This window comes from Sphaeramia orbicularis, chromosome 21 (assembly GCF_902148855.1).
Source record: "Sphaeramia orbicularis chromosome 21, fSphaOr1.1, whole genome shotgun sequence".
NCBI lineage: Eukaryota > Metazoa > Chordata > Actinopteri > Kurtiformes > Apogonidae > Sphaeramia > Sphaeramia orbicularis.
The window spans coordinates 22,055,287-22,079,490 of record NC_043977.1 but is presented as its reverse complement, the minus strand read 5'-3'; the positions used below and the strand labels follow the sequence as shown (position 1 = coordinate 22,079,490).

The window sequence follows — 24,204 nt, the reverse complement described above, 5'->3', positions numbered from 1 at the left end:
AAACTGACTGAAACTGTATAAAGTGATTATTTTTCACAATAAAACAAAGTAGTGAAAAAGAAACTGGGCTATATATTTCCTGTGCTGTGATCCAGAGTAGTGGGATTTACAAGGAGGTCTTTCTTAAAAGCTGACAGAAGAGAGCGAAGTAAATCATTTAATTCCAGCTACTCTGAACTGTAGGTTAAACCAAATATATATATAATTTATCTGCATTGACCATTGCTTTTTCTTTTTCTCTATCTTAAGCTTTTCACATCCTGTTTCCAGCGTGTGTTACAACCATTTCCTCATACTGTTTGTATGTTGTCAGATTTTATTCCGTCTCACTGCATTAATAATTGCTGAATGTGACTGCAAGGTGTCAGGAAAAATACAAATAAAATAAAACAACAACACATGGATAACTGTAAATTGACATTGTACATTGTGTCATGTCTACATCCACTTTCCAGACGTCCACTTTCCACATCTATCCCTCTACTTACTATTCCAACTTGCCTTTCCATTCGCACTCCATTTACAATTATATACACATTTTCCTTCTGTATCCATACTTTTCATGTTCCCTTTTAAATCACTTAACCATATAACCATCCGCCAAACGCTTCCTTAATTGTACCAGAGTTATAATACTGTGGTAGTATTACATTGTACTGTTAATTCTTTGTGCTTCTTCTTTGGGTTTGTTTGAATGGACTACAGGGTTTGGGGTGTCTTTATTTCACAGGACACTTCTGGGAACGGCCTTTCTGTGTTGGGCTTTGGGTGACTGTGTTGGTGTTTCGGTGTCTGGAGGGGGCCACTGTGGTTTAGTTAGCTGAATGTCTTCCTCGATTTTAAACATTTTCTTTGGGTGATCCGCCTGTGGGGGCCAAACTACTGATATTTTATTGCTGTGTGGTTTGTTTTCTGAACTTAGGCTGCCCGTGGAATATCTCCATTCAAGTTTCTCATCAGATCCACCACTTCCTGCAGGGGGTTGCGGCATAAGTTCGTTATCGTAGTTCCCTTTGGATTTGAGGAGTTGTTTGTAATGGTGTAGACAGTAGAAGTGTCCATGGAGAGATACGTAATTTCCTAGACTGAAAAAATAAGAAGAAAAACAAAACCTGTTAAGATCTGTATCATATAAAAAACAAGACAACAAACTTTGACCTACTGTTCCCAAAATGTACTGAGATCTATTCTGGGGCACTGGCACTCTATAAACTAAATTTGGTATGAATTCAACCAATAGTTTTGCTGCTACAGACATGTGCAATTCTGCCCATTATAAGTAAATGGGGGAAAAACAGAATTAATAAATTCATAAAAAATGGAAACTTTCACCTATTTTTCCCAAAATGTAATGACTTCTATTCTTGGTCATCAGCAATCTATGAACCAAATTTGGTATGAATTCACCCGATAGTTTTGCTGCTATAGAAATTTGAAATTTCACCAATTATAAGTAAATGGTGGGGGGGGGGTTTAAAAAATCATAAAAAATTTGAACTTTGATCTACTGTTCCCAAAATGTAATCACATCTATTCTGGGTCACTAGCAATCTATAAACCAAATTTGGTATGGATTCACCCAATAGTTTTGGTGCTACAGACATTTGAAATTTCACCCATTATAAGTACATGGGGAAAAAAAAGTTTTTAAAAATTCATGAGAAATTTTAACTTTCACCTGCTTTTCCCAAAATGTAATAAGATCCATTTTCGATCACTGGCAATCTATAAAGTCAGTCTGGTATGAATTCAACCAATAGTTTTGCTGCCAGAGTATTAACAAACAAACAAACTGAACCAAAAACGATACCCCTTGCCTCCCCTTCAGGGGGCGGAGTACTAATCAAATACCATTATCAATTATGCATGTAAAACACTTAGCAATGCAAAGTCCACTTCTTTATGTTTGAATTTTTTTGTATTATATTTACCTTAATGTATTTCTGCAGTGCTCACAGCGGAAACAGGTTTTATGGTACTTTTTTTTGTCCACTATCAGCGCATCCATCGGATAAGCTCTCCGCCGACATACTGTACACAGCTCCGACTTCGGAACTCGAGCCTGTTACAACGACATAAAATGTAATTCATTACATCTTTTCATTCATGTTACAGACATTGTCTTTAGGATGCTTCACAAGGCAACAGGCGGTTCTCTCCAAAGCATCAGCCGATCTTGCAGTGGTTTTAAGATGAAGAAGGACTTCACTGACATGTGCATGCAAAGATATTCATGCATCTGTCTCAGTTGTGCTTGGGTAGAATTTTTGAGCACAACAAATAAGCTGCAACTTGATTAAGTGTGATTATGACTAGAAGTCATTGTCAGTATGCTGGGGAAAAGGCAAAGCTAATGGACAGCTGTTCAAAAATCAGTCCATTCTAATTATAACTGCATACAGATCAGTCTTGAGACGGCATTCTTATCAGAACCATTGCACCAAACATCACGGTTCACTGGCTTGTTTGCAGTTTTCAATCGATTCTCACAATGTTCCTCAGCACAAGGATGGCTGGGTGTTATCAGTGACTTAAATAGGCCACTGAAATGCAGCTAACCTTTAAATACCTCTTTTTGCAATGACTTCCAAATGAAATTTTCTCATTTGTTCTTCAACCTTTCTTAAGTGATTTATCATCCTTTTAATATTTTATCCTCTGTACTTTTCAGTGAAAATAAGACATTTCCTATACTTAATTTACTGTTCATGTAGATGTTCATAAAAGGTCAAAGTTAATTCAAAGTTTATTATATAAGAACAAACGACATTGAAGCAAAAGGGACTTTTTCGGCAAAATGCATTATTTAAATGTATTGATAGGATTAGTGGATTAAAAGTTATTAAAATTTTAAATCAGTTGATGCTTTTGGTTGTTTGTGGCTGTGATCTTCGGGGTTTAAGCCATGTCAGATGGTTCTATAAGTGGGTAAATCATCAGAGTAACTTATAGAGTTACTTGCTTCTATTTTCATTCCACATCAAAGCTTCTCCCTGAACTCCATGCAGACTATATAACTCCATTCTCTGAGGAGGACAACAAGGTCTGGTTGAAAATGTCAGGAAAACCAAGTAACTGTCATTTCATCATTCATGTATTTGTAACATTACAAACTTTCAGAATCTGTTACCAGTACTTTTAATGTTCCTGCATATTTCGTATGATGCACACCATCTTGGTAACAATCCCAAGCAAATATTTATTCAAAGAAAATCCATCCATCCATGAATACATGCCATTAGTCACTGGTGTTACATGCTTGTGGTTCTTTACCAGATGAGCCAATCTCCGTATGATGTGACATAACTTGTGATGTCTCCTCAGATACTGTGTAGCCAAGACTCTTGAAAACTGTCTCACTCTCTGTCCACGTTTTGTGGAAATTCCTCAGCAAGTTCTCAGTCGCTTCTTCATCGTAGGTTTCTGTTCGCCTCGCTGCTTTTCGTTTAACTGCATCAGCGTAGGAGAAAGGAACCCGCTGAGTGCTCTCGGAGTGCTCAGTGACAGTTGTCCTTGTTCCAGTGACCTTGTTACCAAACTCATCAACATTTGAGAAATGTTCTGTGATTGATTTGGCTTGAGAGATGGCTGCTGGTTCAGCTGGCACACTTTCTACTTCATTTTTCTGAGGAGGAAGGGGGGTGCTCTGCCGTGAGCCTCCTTTTTTCTCTTGAGACTTTTCCCTCTTTGAAGTGTCTGCTGTTGTTTCAGTCAGGCTTGACACAAGCTCCTCCTCATCCTTTTTCTCATCTGTGAATAAAGAACTTTGCTCTCCGAGTTCAAAAACATTTTTAATAGCCTGGATGTCAAAAGTTGGCATTTCCTGTTCTAGGATGTCCGCTTTCTCTTTGTCACACTCTGTGCTTTCGGAGCTATTGTGAAGCCGCCCTGCTGGTGGGATAAGCTCTTTTCTGATATATGTTTTCTCTTCTGCTGATTCAAATTTGTTTACAAGACTAGACAGGTCTGCTCGGGGAATCTCATCCTTTTCTTTGTTCTTACTTTCTGCAACGCATTCTTCCATGTCTGGGCCCAAACGTTCAGGAATAGCAATCGGCTCCTTGCGTACATAAGTCTTATTAATTCCAGCCTTTTGAGCCTCTTCAAAAAACTCTCTCTTTTCTCTTACAGATGCAGATGACAACTCCTCAGTATCGTCCAGATCATCTGGGTCATTTTCACATGAAGGCAGGTGAGAGTCAGACTTATTTTGTACTTCAGTTAGATTGAAACACTCTGGATCAGATGTTAATTTTACATCTACCTTCTTTTTAGTTTTTTCTTTATCCTCCACAACCTGGGTGTCAATTTTGATTTGCCGATGGAACGATGGAGGAGATTCGACTATCTCTGATTTCTTCTCTGAGATTTGCTGCTGAGAGAGAATTGGTGGTGGGGTGACACCACGCGACAGCTTGGCTGTTGTGTCTTTAAGTCGAGCCAGATTTTCAGCCCTGTCGAAGGTGGGAGATGGTGTGATTCTAGTCATGCGTGATGGGGTGTCACACCTGCGTGGTGGTGGTGTTGGAGGTGTGGGTGGCCTGTGCAGCAGGGTGGGCGATGGAGTAACTCTCTGGGGTGAGTCAGTTCTCCGGGTGGATTCGATGGTGATAAATGAGGGTGAAGGAGAACGCATCTTCAGTAAGGGTGAAGGTGCACGAAGGTCCATAGATTTAACATAACTTACTTCTTCTTTTCTTCTCTCCTGTGTGGTTGTTTTCTTTGTTTGATATTCTACTTTTGCAGAACCAATGCTGATCTTTGATATTCTCGGTGACGCTCCACCTGCAACAGCTTTCTCAGAAACCGCCTCACACTCATGTTTCTCCATTGTCTCATTATCTTCCAGATCCATGAGTTTACTCTCTGCTACTTTCATCAAATGTGAAAGAATTTCCTCATTTTTTTGTGCATCACTTTTGGCCACAGTTTGCTCTAATTCACATTTTGTCTCTGGGCTTATGAGCCAGTCTGGAACCGTATTAAGCAGAGTCTTCACAGATTTCCAGTCAGATTTTTCTGAAACTCTTTGTAAATCCATGATGTGAGAGATTAACAATTGGACCTGCTGCCTCTGAGATCCATCTGATCTTCCTGTTGCGGACTTGAACAGTTCACTTTGCTCTGATTTGCCTGTTACTGTAATTGGGACAACCCTGCTGTCTTCTGGGGGTTCCTGCGACACTGAGACTTCTTTTTTCGTCACAGATCCCTTCACATCCTTTTGAACAACTTTTAGTTCATGGGAATTCTGATTGTCTTTGCTCTCCTGGGTAAAGACTTCTTTCTTGATGTGAATCTGCTCTTGTTTTACACTTGTGTGAACTTGGGCGACAGAAATTGTTTCCTGAATTTGAGTTTCAGATGTTGACTTTTTGTTTTCTATAACCTCCATTTTTGATTCTATGCAGATCTCTTTTCCTTGGCCTGACTGCACCACACCTTTGGATTTTTTGTTCTTCTTTTTCTTCTTTGCTGGTGTTTGACTTTCTGAAGTTGAGCTCACAGAAGCACCGTTGGCAGAACGAGATGGACTAACCTTCTTCACCTCCTGTTTTGACTCCGTCTTAACTTCACTGATCACTTTCACCTCTGTAGCTTCCTTTACCTCTTCTTTTAAATCTACACAAATACCCTGTTTCTCATTCTCACTGGATACTTTTATATCTACTTGCTTTTCTTGCTTGTTGTTCTTTTTGGCCTTGTGGTTCTGCTTGCCGTTTTTTCCATTTCCATTTACGGGTTTGTCTGTTTGCACTGGTTGATTGGAAACCTTTTCTGGGCTCTTGGTCAGAGAATGATCACTTTTCTTCTTGTTCTCATGCTGTTGTGATTTTGGTGCCTTTTCTTCTCTTTGAGCAGCCAATTCTACCACTGTTTTATCTTTGATTGTCTTGTTCTCAGTTTGTACTTTATTGAAATTTACACTCTGCACAGTTGTAAGAGCAGTATCAGGGTTTACTGTTTGAGCAGAGATTTTCTGTGAAGATTTAAGCATTTCAGCTTCAGATTTGTCCCAGTCCTTTGTCTTCTGATTCATTAATTCTTTCTTTCCAGCACTTGTCATGTATTCTATTTTTGCACCGTCAGTGATCTGGCCCTGGACTCTGTCAGCCATGACAGACTGAGTGGATTGTTTGGAGGAAACAGAGACTGTTTTCTGAGTGGCTGTATGCATCTCTTTCTTAACAACTGCAACAGATGAAGTCTTTTGAATAGAGACCACCTTAGAACTGTCATTAGAAACCATTTGCTGTTTGGAGGAAATAACTGTTGAATCTTGGAGGAATTTCTCTTGATTGGCACTGACAATGGCATTGCTTTTGGAGCTGTCTGAGACTACAGCATGCTTGGATAATTCGCATGATGGGGAGTCTGAGGGCACAGTTAATGCTGCCTTTTTATCCTTCTGCCGTGTTACATCTGATCCACTGTTATTTAACAGATCTGAATCTCTGGTGGAAATCACTTCAAGAGCAGCAGTGACTGAGTCGTGTATATATGTGGGAGTTGGAGTGGTTGGTGGTGTGTTTTCCTCCCTTAGCTTCCGATACTTTCCCTCTGCTTGTATCAGTGGTGTGTTAAATTTAGTCATTTTCCCTTTCGTGGAGGGAGGAGGAGAGGGCGGCGGAGTGAATTTTACAGGCATGATATGAACTTTCTTTAATGGCTGTGGTGATTCAGGTGGTGCAGGGATTTCGCTTCTAACTGTTTTTGTTGTCTGTGTCATTGTTTTTGATTGGTTCTGACTCATTTGTACCATTTTTCCTGATGTTACCTCCGCTGTTTGTGTTTTATTGATTTCTACTTTATGCTCCAGCTTCGGGACTGGGTGTAGATTAGGACCTTTTACTTTTTTGACCGTCATCTTCTTTGCTCTCCCTGGTGAAGGATGAGCTGCCTGTGCTGGCATATTCTCCAGTTCATGCGGAGAGGGAGGAGGGGGGAGGAAGTCCTGCTCGCTGGGAAGTGGAGGTGGTGGAGGAGGAAGGTGATCAATGTCAGAATCAGCAGATGGAGGAGGAGGAGGAGGAGTGGGAGGAGGAGGAAGAAGGTCAGTATCTACTAGAGCTGGAGGTGGTGGTGGGAGGGGCAGGTCAGGCTCTGGGGCTTGAGGCTTCATAATGTAAACATCAGTTTGTACTTTAGTTTTATCGAGTTTTATCATGCCCTTTGGATTTGACTTTAGATTACGGAACTCAGTCTTCAGTGTTTTTATTCCATGGTTTTGGGTTATGGTTCTGTGCTCCACCACCGTCTTGGTCTGATGAGCTGACTGCTCCACCACTTCTGATTTAGTTTCACATTCTTTAGTGATGGTGTGATTTTCTTTTGATGTTTCAGTCACATTAGCTGTTTTTATCTTTTGTATGTTTCTCTGTGTGTCAGGATTTAAGTTTTTAACCGGAGGGCTCTGCTTCACCTTCACTCTTCTGTAAGCACCGAGTCTGACTTTGGGAGTTTGACGTTGTGCTGTTTCTAGCAGTGATTTAATAGTGCCTTTAACGTCACCCTTTATCACTTCTTCTTTCTCCAGCTGGGTTTGCTCCTGAGACTCATACAATGACCTGATCGACATCTTGACATCACCTTTTACATCACCCTCCAAACTTGCGCTCCTTTGCAATCTTGGTGATGGTGGAGGTTCCATGAAGAGCTGGATTGTTCCCCTTACGTCACCCTGAACATCAATTTCTTGCTGGAACTTCTTCCGTTCACTAGATGCATCTTGAAGATTTTGCATTGCCATATGAATATCCCCTCTCACAATTTCTTCCTTTTCAACTTCCTTCACTGCTTGCTTTGCTAGCTCCAGAGATTTGAGAGTTGCCTTAACATCACCAGGAACTAAGTCCTCAACAACTGCTTCAGTTCTGGAGGTTGCTGATTTCTCGAGGGATCTCAGGGCACCTCTAATATTCCCTGGTATGATATCTGGCTTCTCTACCTCCTTATAGCGCCTTTGAGCCCTCTCAAGACACCGCAGAGCTTTTGGTATGTTGCCTTTCACCACCTCTTCTTTTTCTACAACAACTGACTGATTCGCTGACTCAGACAATGAGCTCAAAGCAGCTCTTAAATCACCTTTAACTATTTCCTCCTTTTGTAGTTTTTCTAATGAGATGCTCGGTTCTGACATGAAGACTTTAACAGCATTGTGAACATCTCCAGGTATGACATCTTCCACCGTGCGCTCAATTTGTGCTTGACTTTGACTGAGGATGAGTTTTGTACCTTTAATGTCACCTCCGACGATCCTTTCTTTTTCTACTTTTTCTGCTGTTTCATCTGGTTCTACATGGAGCTGTTTGAGATAGTCGAGAGACCCAGACTCAATACATGTGGAGTAAAAACTGACGTGTCCTTTTTCTGTCTCATCTACTTTTATCTTCACAGACTGACTGAGTTTGTCTGCACTTGATAGTTTTTGGAGAGCACTTTTTATATCACCTCTAACAATGTCCTCTTTTTCAACAGAGGCAGCCTCTTGTTTATTTAGGAGGGAGTATAATGTCATCTGTACGTCTCCTTTTTCATCCTCCTGAATGAGTATTCCATGTTTTGCTGACCTGCCCTCTTGGAAAAGCTTGTTTATAGCTTCCTGAATGTCACCACGTAATATTTCCTCCCTTTCAATACTGCTGTCTCTCTCCTGGTTGAGGAGCTGCTGAACTGTTGAACTGATGTTACCCTTCTCTTCTGAGTCTATGACAACCTGGCGCTCCTGTCTTTCGTTTCTGTTCAGCAGGTTCATCATGATTGTCTGCAGATCTCCCCTGATGATGTCTTCTCGTTGAATCTCTGGAGCTTGTTGATTCATTAGCTGGTATTTTGCCATCCTAACATCGCCAATTTCATCTGCTTCAATTAGTATTCCCTTTGACTTCACCATCTGTTGGCTGTAAAGTTCCTCAAGAGTTCCTTTGACACTCTTGCCTATTATCTCTGTCTTCTCCATTTTTGACTCATTAAAGTCATCAAAAGGTGTTGTTTCAAAGAGCCATGTTGTTGTCTTTACATCTGCTTTGGGAATTTCCTCTTGAGTGACAGTAGTATCCACCTCTTCATCGGTTTCCTTAATATGGTCAAGAGGATTTTTCTCAAAGAGCCAGACTGAATGTTTGACATCTCCTTTTGCAACATCCTCTTTTTGAACAGTTTCAATCAGATTTTCAGAGCTCATGCTTCTTATTTTGTCAATAGACTGGGTTTCAAATCTCCACTTTGCTGTCCTGACGTCACCTTTTTGTATTTCACTCACATTAACTGTTTTGACAGATTCTGCAGACAGGGCGTCAGATTCAAAACGATGTTTATTCATTCTAACATTGCCGCCTTGAATATCATCCACTGTTTTTATCAAAGCCTTTCTTTCTTCAGCAATCCTATCAAGAGGCTGCGTCTCAAATTTCCACTTGGCAGATGTGACATCTCCTTTTTGCACATCCTGTTGCGTGACAGATTTGATTATATACACTTCATCTGTGTCTTTGATGGCATCTAGGGGCTTGGTTTCAAACAACCACCGAGTTCCGACTACATCTCCATGCGTTACTTCCTCACTTGTGACTGTGGTGACCTCATGGTAGTGACCCTCTTTATCCTGAATGGCATACAGAGGCTGAGTTTCAAACATCATGGTGTAATTCCTCACATCGCCCTTCTCATCCTCTTCACGGACAATTTTTTGTCTTTTCAGCTCTGTATCAGTCTCGGATGAAACCTCCTGAATTTTATCCAAAGAGTATGTCTCAAATATGAAGCGACCCTGATTTACATTTCCACCTTGTACATCATACACAGTGCGGTTGCTGATTGATTCCTCCTGGCTGTCATGTATTGTGTCTATAGACTGGTTTTCAAAGAGCCATTTGCAGTTCACCACATTTCCTTTCTGAATGTCCTCTGTCTGAACTTTCTTGAGGTTTTGCATGGCTTCCTCAGATGTAGAGGTCATGATATCAGATGTCTGGTTTTCAAAAATGTACTTCATCCTTGACACATCTCCAGATCCAATATCTATCTCAGTGATGCGCTTAAAAGAGCCAGCCTCCTCCCCAGAAAGGTTTTCAAGTTTTTCTGTCTCAAAAAGGAAACAGGCCGTCCTCACATCTTTCCCTCTAATATCCTCCTGATTCACAGTGCAAGTTTTCATGACAGTCTCAGTCTCATCATGAATGGTATCAAGTGCTTGTGTCTCAAAAAGCCATGTGCAAGTTTTCACATCTCCCTTGGGCATTTGTTCCAATTCATTTTCACCTTTTAAGTCTGCTCTCTCATACAGAATGTCCATCGGTTTTGTCTCAAATAACCATTTGCAGGTTTTCACATCACCTTTCATGGTTTCATCATAGCTTCGACGAGTCGCTACCATTTCCTCATCTTCTATATTGCTGAAATACTTAATAGCATCCAGGGGCTGTGTTTCAAACAACCATTTGGCTGTTTTAACGTCACCAGATTCAATTTCTTCTTTGGATATACCCTTGATAATTTGGTATTTTGTAATGCTTTCATCAAACTGGTCTATTGGCCGGGTTTCAAACATCCATTTGCATGTTGTTACATCTCCTTTTACAACCTCTTCCCGGCGAACTGTTTTTACCTCATGGAAGTGTCCTGAGCTGTCCTGCATTGCATAAAGCTGAGAAGACTCGAACAGATTTTTATTTGATTGCACAGAGCCAGATGTTACACCCTCTATCAGTATTTTTTGTGATTCATCTATTTTGTTTAATGCTGAAGTTTCAAAGATTTGCTTGTAGTTTAAAACATCTACTTTGTCAATTTCTTCCAGGTCGATTGTGCGGATGACTTCCTTCTTTTCCTCTCTGATCTGTTCCAGGGGTTGGCTCTCAAACCTCCATCTCTGATGTCTGACATCACCTCTCTCCTCCTCAAGTGCTACAGTTTTCTTCAGTTTGCCAACCTCAGCAAGCTCCTTAATCTCATCAGGTGTAGCCGTTTCAAAATAATGTCTTGCAGATTTCACATTACCTGCAATTATTTCCTCTTTTGTTAAGGTTGGAGTGTTTGAATCATCTTTTAATGTATCCATTGGCTGTGTCTCAAAAACCCAACAGTTCTTTCGAACATCTGCCTTGCAGCTTGTGCCATCCTCCTGTGTGAGGTCGTCCTCAACATTCACCGTACGAGTGACCTCTTTCTTCTCTTCTCTTATGTGCTCTAAAGGCTGACTCTCAAAGCGCCACTTTTGGTGTCTCACATCTCCCTTCATGTCTTCATTTACTGTTGCCTTTTTAAGTTTTCCAACCTCAGGGCAATTCTTCCTGGCTACTTGAGGGCTGCTTTCAAAAAAGTTTCTTGCAGATCTAACATTGCCCCCAATAATTTCTTCCATAGACTGAGGTCTGGCATTTGAATCATCTTTCAGAGAATCCATTGGCTGAGTTTCAAACACCAGGCAGTGTTTGCGCACATCAGCTCCAACAATCTCTTTCTTCTCCATTTGTGAGCTTTCCCAATCGGTGAGAGAATTTAATGTCTTTATCTCAAACAACCACCTGCCCCAGTCTCCCTTATTGCTGTCCTCCATGGAGAGACTACAAACAAGCTTGTAAGATGAGGATTCAGTGTTTGTTATGTCCAGGGGCTGGGTGTCAAAAAGCCAACGTGAAGCAATGGAATTCTCCAGTTCAGTCTCAATTTTACGCACAGATTTAATCTCTAGCATCTGGCTCGACTGTCCCATGAGGATGCATTTAAACTGAGTGTCAAAAGTACTTGTTACTGTTTTCACCTCTCCATTAATTTCCTCTAACACTGACCTTAGGATCAGGAGGTGGCTCTCATCAATGGTCTCAGTGTGTCCTAAACTTTCCATGTACTTATTGTCAATCATGTAAATGGTAGCATTTTCATCCTCCTCCGTGAAAACAATCTCTTTTGTTAAATCCTCCTCTTTATGCATTTTGTTTAGGCTGTCCATGGTCTGAGTTTCAAATAGCCAGGCTGCAGCACGCACATCTCCTTTGTTAAACTTATTGAATTTATTTTTATATTCTGTAGAGCTCATATCTTGAGAGCCCAGCTCATCCATGGGCTTAGTCTCAAACATCCAAGCAGTGCGTCGCACATCCTTTCCAAGAATTACCTCCTGTTGAGTTATTTTCTTGTTGTCATCTTCATCCAGAGTTTCATCCTTGATGGTATCCAATGGCTTATTTTCAAACATCCAACGCATCGTTTGCACCTCTCCAGGTAGAATCTCTTCCCATTCCCCGTATTCTTCATCTGGATTCATATCATTTGGGCTGTCACCGTCCTCCTCATACATGTACTCTTGACTCTCGACGTGGTTGTTTTCAGTTTCATTAAAGTCAGTGAGGAGCTCTTTCTCAATATTTTTCCGAACTTCTGGATGAATATGCTTGTAGAGACGTTTCAGCTCAGACATGCTCCTCTGTTTGAAGTATGCTTCTTTACTGAGGGGGTATTTGGAGGGGTTTGGTGCTTCTTGAGGCTCAAGTGAGTAATCACATGCTGGAATATGTTGACTCTCAGATGGCATTTGCAGTAAGTCTGGAGGTGGGGGTGGAAGGTAGTCAGAATCATCAGTTGGCGGGGGTGGAAAGTCATCATAATCCATCACTGCAGCTGTGGTGTCTTGTGTTGCTGCTGTAGCTGATGCTTCACACACCTCACTAGTCACCACGTTGTTTTGTGTAACATGTGATGACCACTTAGATCGATTGATGTCATGGTGACCAATCTTTTTAAGGGACAAAAACAACATTCATCAGTAAGTAACTATAAACTCATCACGTTACTCATGTCAAAGTAACTGCTTATTTTCTTTCATGTTTCACCTTATTGTAACACTTAACAGATAAAGTGTAAAAATTGCATCATAAAACATGAAGAATAAAAAAACACACCAGATACAATAGATCTTGAGATATTTGCAGTCTTGAAAAAAAAAACATCATCGTGAGTTATTCATTATGTCAGTTTCTCAAACTACATGTAATACAAAAGTGAAAATAACTAAATATACTGAGTAGAGAGAGTGAAACTTGGAAATCCTAGGCGCATTCACTTTCATGTCTAGAGAGAAAAGAAGACTAAAGCATCTTGTGGCATTCTGTTCAACAATGAAGCTGAGTATCTTAATAAAGACTGAAAGCAGGGACAAACAGCTCGCCTTGCTCAGTCCAAAACCACTAATTAAAACATTAAATGTTTTTGTTAATTTGTGAAGTGAAGCTCCAGGAAGGACATTTTTTATTCTGTCTTACATTTACATTGAACTGACAGTTTTAATTGTGGTACTAATCTCTCAATTCTCAGCAAAAACAAATAAATAAGCAAATGGTGACCTTGAGATATTCTTCAGTTTTTAACTGTTTCAGGTGAAATGGAAATAATTACCCTAACTGGTTTGTGTGGCGCAGCTTCCTCTATTGTTCTCTCAAAGTGATCTCTCAGTTCTTTTGTAGTGTATCTGGGAAACTCGTCTTCATTTTGATGGTTTTCATAGCTGGATGCGAAGGTGTTATCACTGTAAGACATCTATTTACAAAGAGAAAAAATAAAAGGAAATTAGTAAATGAGGACAGTATAGAATGGTTAAGAGGCAGTATCATTATCATATATGCTACACATTTCTAAACTATCAGTCTGTTAAACAAACATTAATTATACAAATCTGATTGATTGCAATCAGGTTCAGTTTTACTCAATAAGACAGTCTGAGTATTTAGCTCATTAACAAGGCCTTTTCACAGAGCCTGCAGGAACGCAGTGTTGTAATATGTTCAGTACCATCATTTCTTGGTTGGAATTTAGCTGCTGACTGCCTGGGAGGACCTGCCTGCTGCCACTCGACACAGTCACCTCCGTGTTAGACATTTCCTGTGATAATGAAGACAGTGGGTGTCAAACACAGTGAAAAATATGCACACACCACACACACACTGACACATGCATACAGATGAATTCCGTCGTCTAATTTCACCACCTCAAACCCTCTTTGTCAGAGCCACAGATGTGAGTTTACTCCACTCCAATTTACTGTGCCAGCCAAAGCAAAATAGTAGACAACTGAATACCATGCAGAGAAGATGCTGGACCAGATTGCTTGCTGCAGTTTGAAATTACTAATCACAGATGGAGTCAAGATGACAAAAAAGATTCCAAGCTGTTTGCTCATACTGTATCACAGCAATCTAAGCAATAGCACAATCCTTTCTATTGCTCTGTTAAGTTTCTGTCGACGATAAATGGCTACAGTAAAAGCAATATGGAAGTGCCCTGGAGGCTCTGAGGGCTGTTACCATTAGTGTCAACGATTCTGTTCACTACAAAAAACAGACACTAGACAGAAGCCAAATATTCCTAAACAATGTCTCGTATCAAACCAAAAAAATCTCCCAATGGGGTGAATAAATTATGTTTGGCTGGATTTCATTTAAAAAAAAATCCCAATTACCAAAAGAACATATTGGGTTTTAAAACTACAAATAAAGGCCAAAAATCGATGCAAATTATTACAAGTGACAAAAACATTTAAGACAGACTTCATGTTCTTAAATTGAGAGTTTAAAAGAAAACAACACAAACAACCCGGATCTCTGTTAATTCTATGAAAACCATTGTCATTGGTGAAAGTCGGCTCAACATAAGGAGGAGTATCTTATTAAAAAAAAAACTAAGTTATACATACAAAGATATAGCTATATTAAAGTAATAGTACTTAGCCAATGAAAAACATGCTCAACAAGAGTATTTTTTATTTTTTCTCCTCAGAAAGACTAATTTCCCAGAAAGTAGGCTTTGCTTTCTTGGAATTCTTTTTATCCAGACTGTGGCTTAAAAAAAACACACTTATTGCACGCTCTAGTACTGGAGCATTAAGATGTAATACAACTCTCAATGTTAATATTTAGCCCTTAATGTGCATATTTTACTTGCGAAGGTCCTCATGCAGTAATACAGATGGAAAGCAAATGGAAGCAGGCAATCAGAAAAAAGCACAGGAAAAAAAAGGCGTGTTACTGTGTTTTGACCACAGGCTTTTCATTCTCTTTCATGCTGATATTATCCGCCTGATGCATGTACAGCTTAATATGTATACCTGTACAGTTCTGTGTTGAAAATGAAACTGGGTAACATTGTGTGATGTTGCAATTTCCTGGGCTTCAAATTGTCTCCTTACACTGGCAAGTCCCCCAGGCAGGGAACAGACCTCCGACTCCTCCATGACCTAATGAAGCAGGAAATATCATTAGCTGTCTCCACTTCTACATGACCTGAAATCAGACGGATGCTTAATAGGCCTATTCTGTCTGGTAAGCATGAAGCGCGGGCTGTTTATAAATGCACTCCAGCTAATGGTTGTGTACACTTCAAGGGCCGTCTCAGCAGACACACAAATTTGCAGCATATAATGTTAAAATAACACTTTTACATTTAGACACAAGCTGGAATTGTGAGAGTGCTTTCGAGGTAACAATACTATTTTCAGGTTTTTTTTTTCTATGTTTTGCCCTTGGCAGGTAGTTTCATGTTCCCATCTATTTATACATATATGCAAGTATGCTGACCCCCATTTTTCCAACTTCAAAACTGTCATCACCCACACTTATTCTACATGACAACAGCAACAACAATGTTGACAATTCCGACTTAATGCAGACTCTCCAAGCACTGTAATTGAAGACTAAGCGTCGCAACATACAACAGGGAGTCTAATGGAAGCACAATATGGCCACTTAGAAAATTGGAATGTAATTATGCAAGTGTACTTGTCACTGCTGGTAGCTCATACATGCTGTAGCCAAAGCGATACATTGTCCATGCACAAACTAAAGTACCCCGCTGGGGATGGTGTTGTCTGCTCGCTTGGAGACAGCTGCCTGGTACATGGCCTCACAGTTGGTCAGTGGGATGACCTCTGAGTCCTCAGAGTGAATCCGGTTCCTCTGGTTTAAAACTTTAAGGAAGTCCTGCCCTGGTTAAACACGCTGCCAGCAGCTACAACATAAACAGCCAAAGTACCACTCAGTCTTAAAAAGAAAATACTATGGGTTTGCAGCTGAGGAATGCCTTCACTCATTTTTCAGAAGCATTTAGTGGTGTAAACACTGGCAAATTAAGCATCCTTTATAGATATGGGGATGCTTTGTTTCCAGGGCCAGACTAGTTTCTATTAAACAAAGCATTACTGCATTAGAGGCAGTACATTAAAGATTATTCAGCTGTACATTACTGAAATAGAATGACTTGAAACTACACACAACACAGAAAATCCATTATTTCATGTATTATTTATGTATTATATGTCTTTTATTATGCTCTGAGAAAAATAATAATTATATATTTTTGTATTGTTTATAGTTTTTGCAAACTACGACCATATCTCATATGTTTTCTTTACTTAGTGAATGTACAGTATGGGTTTTTTGTGAACCCTTACATTTCTCCAAGATGATATGACAGTGGTAGTAGGTGATATCTGCCAATCCATTTACATTAGACTTTTGTATTAACAGTAGTATTAACAGTTATGGACATTTGTTCTAGCTATTGGTAATAATACTAGGACCAGCCGTTCTACTTTTTAACAGGTCAAGTTCAGTTTGCTGTCCATCCATGTGTCTTCCCCTATTTCCCCCCTCCTCCCCCTCTCCCCCATTCTCTCTCTCTCTGTCTCTCTTTAACCCCAACTGGTAAAGGCAGAGTGTCATGAGATAACTTGTTATGATTTGGTAGTATGTAAATAAAATTTGATTGAAGTTGATTGATTTCGGTATCTTCTTCAGGATACTAATCATCCTCAGTATCAGTAATTCTAACATTTAACATTCTTAAACTAGTGTTTCACCTTGAGATGTTCACTTTGATAACTTCATGATTATTATTATTAATGACTGTAATCATAATTTGTTGGCAAAGAAGGCACTGGTGGTATTCTATAAATCTAACCCATATTGGAATGTATATTGAGATTTAGGTGATAGGTGGTATGACAGTATGTGCAGCAGGTTTATGTGTAAAATTACATCTGCTAACAGTCCAGAAAAAGAAAAAAACAGTCAGATAAAAAACCTTTTGAGCCATTAACACTCACAGACTCTGTATACAGACAGCTGCTGACACAATATATTTATGTGTTTGTGAAATCAAAGTATTCACACCTCAGCTATTGCAGTTATATTAACATGTTGATGCAAATAACAGGATGAATAATGAACAGTGTATGATGTTTGCAGTAAAAAAAATTACATCCATTCTTTACTTTTGCCTTATGGTGAAGTAGCACAACGTCTACAATATATCTATCACACTATAATATTAAGAATAATGCAGGCAAAAGCTGCCAGACTGAAGATATGAAACGATAGTTCAGATATGTAATATTCTGGCCACAAAGCACAGATTTAATCATGTCTCATCATTTTTCAGTCTACTGAAAGTTCAATAAAGTAGAAAGGTAATGAAATGCCAAATTAGGTCAAACATAGTATAAATCTTAATCACTTTTTAACGTATGCAAAAGAGGAAATGATAAGATTTTATAAAGCCAAGCCTTAGACTTGGGCAGGAACTATTTGTCGTTGGTTTCTAGATATTGTGACAAATATTTGTTTTTTTGGGTTTTTTTTTTCCACCACCATTCTGTAACCACACTGCTGTTAGATGTTTCTGATTAACCACCTACCAGTGTACCCTAGGATCAACTATTTTAGCCTTGGAGGAATGGTGGGTATGTTTGTGTAAACCTATCAGTCTATGAAGACAGATGAGTGACGACTATTGCAAACTAAATTTCTTCTTCTTGCTTACATCTCTATTTTAACAGGTGAGAATTAATAGGCACAAGACTGTGGATGGAACTCAAATATTTGTTTTTTTTTTTTGTGGTAGAAACTAAATTTTGCAGCCAAAAAAAATCTGTCAACAGTCTGTGGCTATCTCATGACACGTTGTCGAGTTGACAGCTCAAATAACAAGAAAGTGAAGTAATCTAGGCGCCATGTACATGCAAAAATAAATCAAGCCTATTTTAAACTTAACCATGAAGGGTCGTGTTTCTCTTTGAAATATAGAGGAAACTTAGGAGGTCAAGGTTTTCCTTTTCAAAAGCTCTTTGAATTACTGCTCTGATTGTCCCTGTATTTGCAATTACACTTCAGTATTTTCATTGCTTCATGACAACAGACAGTACAAAGTGTAAAATGACACAAAATCTCAAGAAACTGTCCTTGACGGTCTGTTTGACATAACTGAAAAGAATAAATGTAATCTCTCCTTGAACATAGATGTGAGAGTTTATTGAGTGTTTTAGTTGTGGTTTGTTTGCCTGAATCCAACATAAGAGTTATTTGTCTTGTATCATCATTTTAAGTGAAAGTGGTGAGGATAATGAATAATGTACATAAAATATACTCTTAATATTCATAGCTGAAAAATTACATCTTTTCATGCTTACTTGTTTTTTCCACTTTAGATGCTAAAAAGCACATCAGTGGAGTCATCACTGTCCACTGCTTTCTATGCATGCAGATTTCTCTATATTAAACTGTGGTTTAAAAAGACACATAAATCATGGCATTATTAAATTAGAATTCTAAAATAACAATGCACACAAACTCCTCCCTCACTGTATTCATTACCTACCAGGTAAGAGGGATAATGGTATAAAAATATGAGCTCAGTAGGTAGAATCCCACACGATGACCAATGCACCCCCGGCCTGCAGGGTCGTTCCAAGCCAAAAGCAAATCCCAGTCAGTGTTGGAGACCAGCTCCAGTACTATGTATTCACTTCTGTCCAACGAGCACACAGTGACAGCTGATTTTATTTTAGACCCTCCGCCCACTTTCAAAAGAAGGGCCTGGGGTGTTTTTTTTAGAGAGTGAGGCCTCCGTGCCTCTCATGTCAAGTCCCCAAAAAATCTATATGGAAGTATTTCCTGTGACTCCTCTGCAGACCCTTGTGTACTAATAAATCAGGTCACTCTGGTTTCATCATCACAGCTTCCACCAGAGTACACTGCATACTCCAGCAGCTGTTACCGCCTGTCATGATATGCCAGATTATGCACATACAAATGCATAACAAATACACAGAGAATCTCATCATTCACTGCTCCTGAAAATCCCAACACAAAGTGCGTGTCAGACAGGTGCGAAATCAAGTGACAGTACACAGTGGTGAAATGTGGCGGCCGTACACTGCGCTTTGCACTTGGTATGAAATGGGGTCAATGATGTAATGCTGTGTGTTGAGGAGAGGTAGGTTAAGGGGGCCGTAAATACGACAAGAGACACTCCTGAGTGGAAGTGTGGAAGTGCTAGCCAGCTCATCTCGTTTAGCCCAGCTGGAGACAGTGGCGCCAGGCTGACTCTGGTATCCTGTGGAAGTGAGGCCAGTGTTTGGAGACTAGACATGTCTGCCAGGCATCTGCACAACCCTGCTCATCTGCAGCATGTGTAACTCATACCTGCCGCTCCACAGGCCACCTGTCTTTAAGAGACTCTCAGAGGAATTCACACATTGGACTAAGATCCAAAGCAGGCTGAGGGAGATTTAACTAATGCAAGGACTAAAAGTAGAAGCAAAACTGAATATTTAGTTTGAACTAAAATTTAATGGAAGCTAAATTAACCATGTAACATGAGCTACAAAAAAAGAGTGAGAGAAACAGGTAAAATATATGCTATTTAACCCATAAAGACCCAGTGCTACTTTTCTGGCTGTTCCCAAATGAATTTTTGTCTCTACTTAACCTTTATTAAGTGATTTATCATCATTTTATTATCATATTATCCTCTTTATTTTGCAAGTTTCAGGGCAAATCATGTATTTTCCTATATTTAATTTGAAAGAAAATGTAACTTGTTTAGCAAAATACATCATTAACTGACCATAAACAAAGTGTCTCCATCCACTGTCATTTATCAAACTCTATGGATTTTATTGGTGAATCAATGTTGTAGAAGATGACAGTGTTTCCACGGTAACTACGAGCCTCTGAACATCCAAATGGGTCCTGCAACGATGACAAACTGCATTTTACACAAATTATTTACATGTATTGATAGAATTTGTGGATTAACAGTAGATAAACAGTTTACATGAGCAGATGCTTTTCTGTCATTGGTGGATGTTTGGGTCTTTATGGGTTAATAGAGAACTAAAGTCCCATCACTTCTATTGTGCCCTATTGGACCTAACTGTAGCAAAAATCTAAACTTTGTGATCCTGTGTGAATTGTGTCATCATTTACACATTTGTGAATTTAAAAGAGAATTTTAGGAGCCAAGAAACTCATGGTCCGCATAGCAAAGAGAGGACAGAAACACCTTTGTTTAGTGTTCAACAGTTGAATGGAATGCTACTCTCATCACAGATACACATCTAACACCAACACAGCTGTTACATCAACACATTTCATGTCAGTCATTGAGTGAGAGGCTAAACAGTAATAAAAGAAGCAAAAATCATTACTTGTCTGGTCCCATTAAAGCTGCAGATGCACCTTCAGTGACTCTGAACAGATTGTGGAAGGGTTTAGCTTATTACACTATTTGTAGATTTTCTCAACCTGATAGTTTTACATCAGCTTTTACATAAACATCATATACACAAATGATAATCAGTGAATAATTCTAACTATTTGTCTCTTACTGACTTGTCATTTACTGCAACACAATTTTTGTCCCGAAAATAATGTCCCATGGGGAACAACCACAAGGGACTGGATTGCAGCTTTCTACTCATAAGCAATGCTTTTGTAAATCATTTTTAGGTCATGCATTTTTTGCTCAAACTTTAAAAAAAGAAATCTAATAAGTTCTTCAAGATAAAAATGAAACTCATGCACTAAGAACTAAAATTAATTGAAAATTAATGATTAATGAATGAAATCAAAACCAAATTGAAACAATAAATAAAAATAAACTTGATATAAATGTTAAAAAAACCCTGATAAAGAGGTCACATTTATGTTTTTGTGTTCATTCAGGAAATTAATCATCCTCAGTACCAATGATTCTTCTAACATTTAACATTCTTAAACTGGTGTTTCACCTTGAGACGTTCACTTAGGTAATGACTTCATTATTGATGTAAATAACAAATGGCTGTAATTGTATTTTATTGGCAAAGGCATTGCTTGTACACTATAAATCTAACCCATATTGGAATTTATAATGAGATTTGGGTGATAATTCAATGATAAGTGGTGTGACAGTATGTGCAGATTTATGTGTGGAATTACATCAATGAACCCTAATGAAATCAAAACCAAATTAAAATACAAAATACAAATAAAAACTTGATGAAATGTGAAATATCCCTGATGCAGAGGTCACATTTATGTTTTCATGTTTTCATTAAAATGATCGATCTCGCTGCTTTTAAACTTGCAATGGACATTTTTTTTTTTTTTTAAACTGTCTTTACATTTCTTATTGCACATGCATAGATATTGTGTTTATTTGTCTGTAGTGTATGAAAACTATTTGATGTTGATTTGATTTCAGTCTCAATCAGGATTTAATTGTTTTCATTTAGTCAAATTAAATACTACTACTACTACTACTACAACTACTACTACTACTACTACTACTACTACTACTAAGAAGAAGAAGAAGAAGAAGAAGAAGAAGAAGAAGAAGAAGAAGAAGAAGAAGAAGAAGATGTTAGTGGAGTATTTCAGAAATGTTTTATATTTTAAACGAAAGCAGAAGTCATTTAACTGTCCCATCTTATCAAATACAGGAAAAAAACATTGAGGAAATCAGACGATTGTAGTCAGTGTTTCAAGGTCTCATGTTCTTTTCATGACAGCCCTGCTTTATTCAGCTCAAAACCAGTCCTCTGTGATCCATAGCGGAGTTAAGCCATGCAGTGAGGGCAAAAGGCAAGGCAAGAAAAGATTGTATTTAATTCTCTATCTCTGTGTCACACAGTTACACACATTCACTCACACAGTGTTTTTGGAGCAGCACCAGCCCCGATCAAGAGAATTATTTTTCTTCAAACACTATAGGCTTTTATGTTTTTCCAGAATCTGTCCTTCTAGCAATTATAGTCCGTACATAAAAGCAGTACTGTCTGTCTTTTATCCATAATATAGGTGGACAGTTGGACTGCAGTGTGCACAGTCTCCCTGCTCTATTTACACAGTATAATTATCAACTGAAGGTTCACATTACTGTTTTATTTCAGATCAACTGTATTGGAACATAGAGCTACAAAATGAGTCACCATCCAAGTACATGAACCCTGCATACATGAGTATTATTGATTTCTGTATTGACCAGTATTCGCTTTATATGTAACATTTCCTTTTAAAATTACATGAACGGGCTCATAATATAAAACGAGTGTTAAAGTGTAGGACGTGGTATCGCATAAATAATCCAGTACAAATATAAAAAAAAAACAGGGTTGGCATTGCTTGATGTATTTTCTGCCAATATGTCCTTGAGCAGGAAAAACTCCTGGTTCTTCCTCCAGAGAAATTACCCATTGCTATAACCTATCAGTGGGGAGTCTTACAGTGTAAATGTGCAAACCTCACTCCTCATGCAGCTCCTCACCCAGGCTGCTGCTGTAAATATCTGTGAGCTCTTTGTCACAGTGCCTGATTAAATAAGAGCAAGGTCCCAAGGAGGGGCCTCTGAGCTATTTACATTACAACAGTTAATTTGATTTTTGAAGAAACAAAGGAAATGTCATAGAGGCTGACAGGCATTTTGCCTGCTGTGCAGTGGCTTTACTCATAATAAGTATGATTCTGATGTCAGCCGCAATGAGCACATTGTGTACTATCTGAGGATCATAATGAAAGAATGGTGTTGCCTAATTACAGTATAATTAAAACACACACATTCTATTTGAATGTAATTTTCATGTATTGTTTATATCAATTATAAATGCATAAAAAATATAAATAAAAATAAAATCAGCAGTATAATTGTATTTATGGCTGTTTATGTGATTTCAGTCTGTAAATACATTTCCCTGTTTCATAAACAAGCAACAACACATTTAATTTATTACTAACATCCGCCTGACATTAAGTGCAATGCATACATTTGCCTGTACAGAATAAATCCATCATTTCATAAACAGACAGAATATAGACTCTGCTAATTACCAGGCCTGACATGACTGCCACAAATTTATTGCAACAAAAATAGTCATAAAATCTGCAATAGAAGTGACATATGACAGCTGCTGTATGGTACCTCCCGATGACATAAAAAGTAATATATAAACAAATTGCAAATGAATTTATGCAACTCAGCTACATTGTTTGAATAAGTCAGACAGCAAATTTCTCACTGTGCTTTGGAAGTTGTGTTGAAATATTGCCAACAGTGTTTCCATTTTGATCCTCTCCCCGGTAGAGGCTTGGTGTGGTTCACATCAGTGAGCACTGCATGCGGACCACAGGCAGATCGCACGATGGGGTGCATGACAATGAGCCGCATCCCCACCAGCCATTAGAAATGAGGCTGTGATTCACAAGAATTCATAGAGTTGTTTATACTTGGACAGATTTAGATTTAGAGTGATAGATCCAGACTTCAAAAACTGTGGTGGAGCTCTTTCACCTTAGATTATTTACATTGAGTTCTAATACTATAGCTGTCAGAGATTACAGGTGGAGGGATGCAACGTGTAAGAATAGAGATGAAGCATGTACCATGAATCCCAAGAAGTCGAAAGGATGACATCAGATGCGACACTATTTTAAGAAATGGTATGATGCAGCTCCCAAGTGTCTGTACACTGTGGCGTCACATTGAGTAACAGACAGAGGCTGCTCTGTGTGGTGGTATCTGCAACACACAGAAAGTATCACGCTGTCCTCTTGAACACAGGCCACCTGGTCATACTAAACAGAATGACACACTGCTACACCCAGAAACACTACAAAACAAAAGTCCGAGAGCAAACAAGATAAAATGAAATGATTTGTTTGGGGGGCAGGGGAATAGCACTTTTCTCTCTATCAGAAAATTCCACAGTGGATCCAATTAAAAGAAAAAAGTGCAATTTTTAGAGGAGAGCTACAGTAAAGCAACAAAACAGTGTGTGACACTTACGTGTGATTGGTACTAACTCTGTAGTGGGAGAGCCAAATAATAGAGGATTTGTTCATTATCAGGAAGGCTATTATCTTTGACAAGCTAGGTCTCTTGTGGTCCAAAAAACATTAC

General features: G+C 38.9%; 1 protein-coding gene across 3 annotated transcripts; it reads right to left on the bottom strand.

Annotated features, from left to right (window-relative positions):
• Positions 1-952: 952 nt before the first annotated feature.
• xirp2b (xin actin binding repeat containing 2b) lies at positions 953-18,757 on the bottom strand. Of its 3 annotated transcripts, none has more exons than XM_030125796.1 (8): positions 18,643-18,757; positions 15,837-15,996; positions 15,098-15,226; positions 13,786-13,875; positions 13,393-13,533; positions 3,274-12,733; positions 1,932-2,062; positions 953-1,085 (listed from the first exon to the last, which is right to left on the bottom strand). In XM_030125796.1, exons 2-7 carry the CDS (start codon positions 15,885-15,887, stop codon positions 1,971-1,973), a joined length of 9,963 nt encoding a protein of 3,320 aa, XP_029981656.1. In that variant the 5' UTR covers positions 15,888-15,996; positions 18,643-18,757; the 3' UTR covers positions 953-1,085; positions 1,932-1,970. The 3 variants fall into 3 exon arrangements, with proteins under 3 accessions (XP_029981656.1, XP_029981658.1, XP_029981657.1); XM_030125798.1 differs by having other exon boundaries at positions 15,179-15,226; XM_030125797.1 differs by lacking the exon at positions 15,837-15,996.
• Between the last annotated feature and the right edge of the window lie 5,447 nt (positions 18,758-24,204).

Bases quoted from the DNA above. Each gene is read 5' to 3' on its own strand.
- xirp2b (XM_030125796.1), bottom strand. From the start codon at position 15,887: ATGTACCAGGCAGCTGTCTCCAAGCGAGCAGACAACACCATCCCCAGC. The intron at 13,534-13,785 runs GTACTGAACATA...CTTTGTAAATAG, and splicing joins ATTCCAACCAAGAAATGATG to ATGTCTTACAGTGATAACAC. The intron at 12,734-13,392 runs GTAATTATTTCC...TCCCTTAAAAAG, and splicing joins CGCCACACAAACCAGTTAGG to ATTGGTCACCATGACATCAA.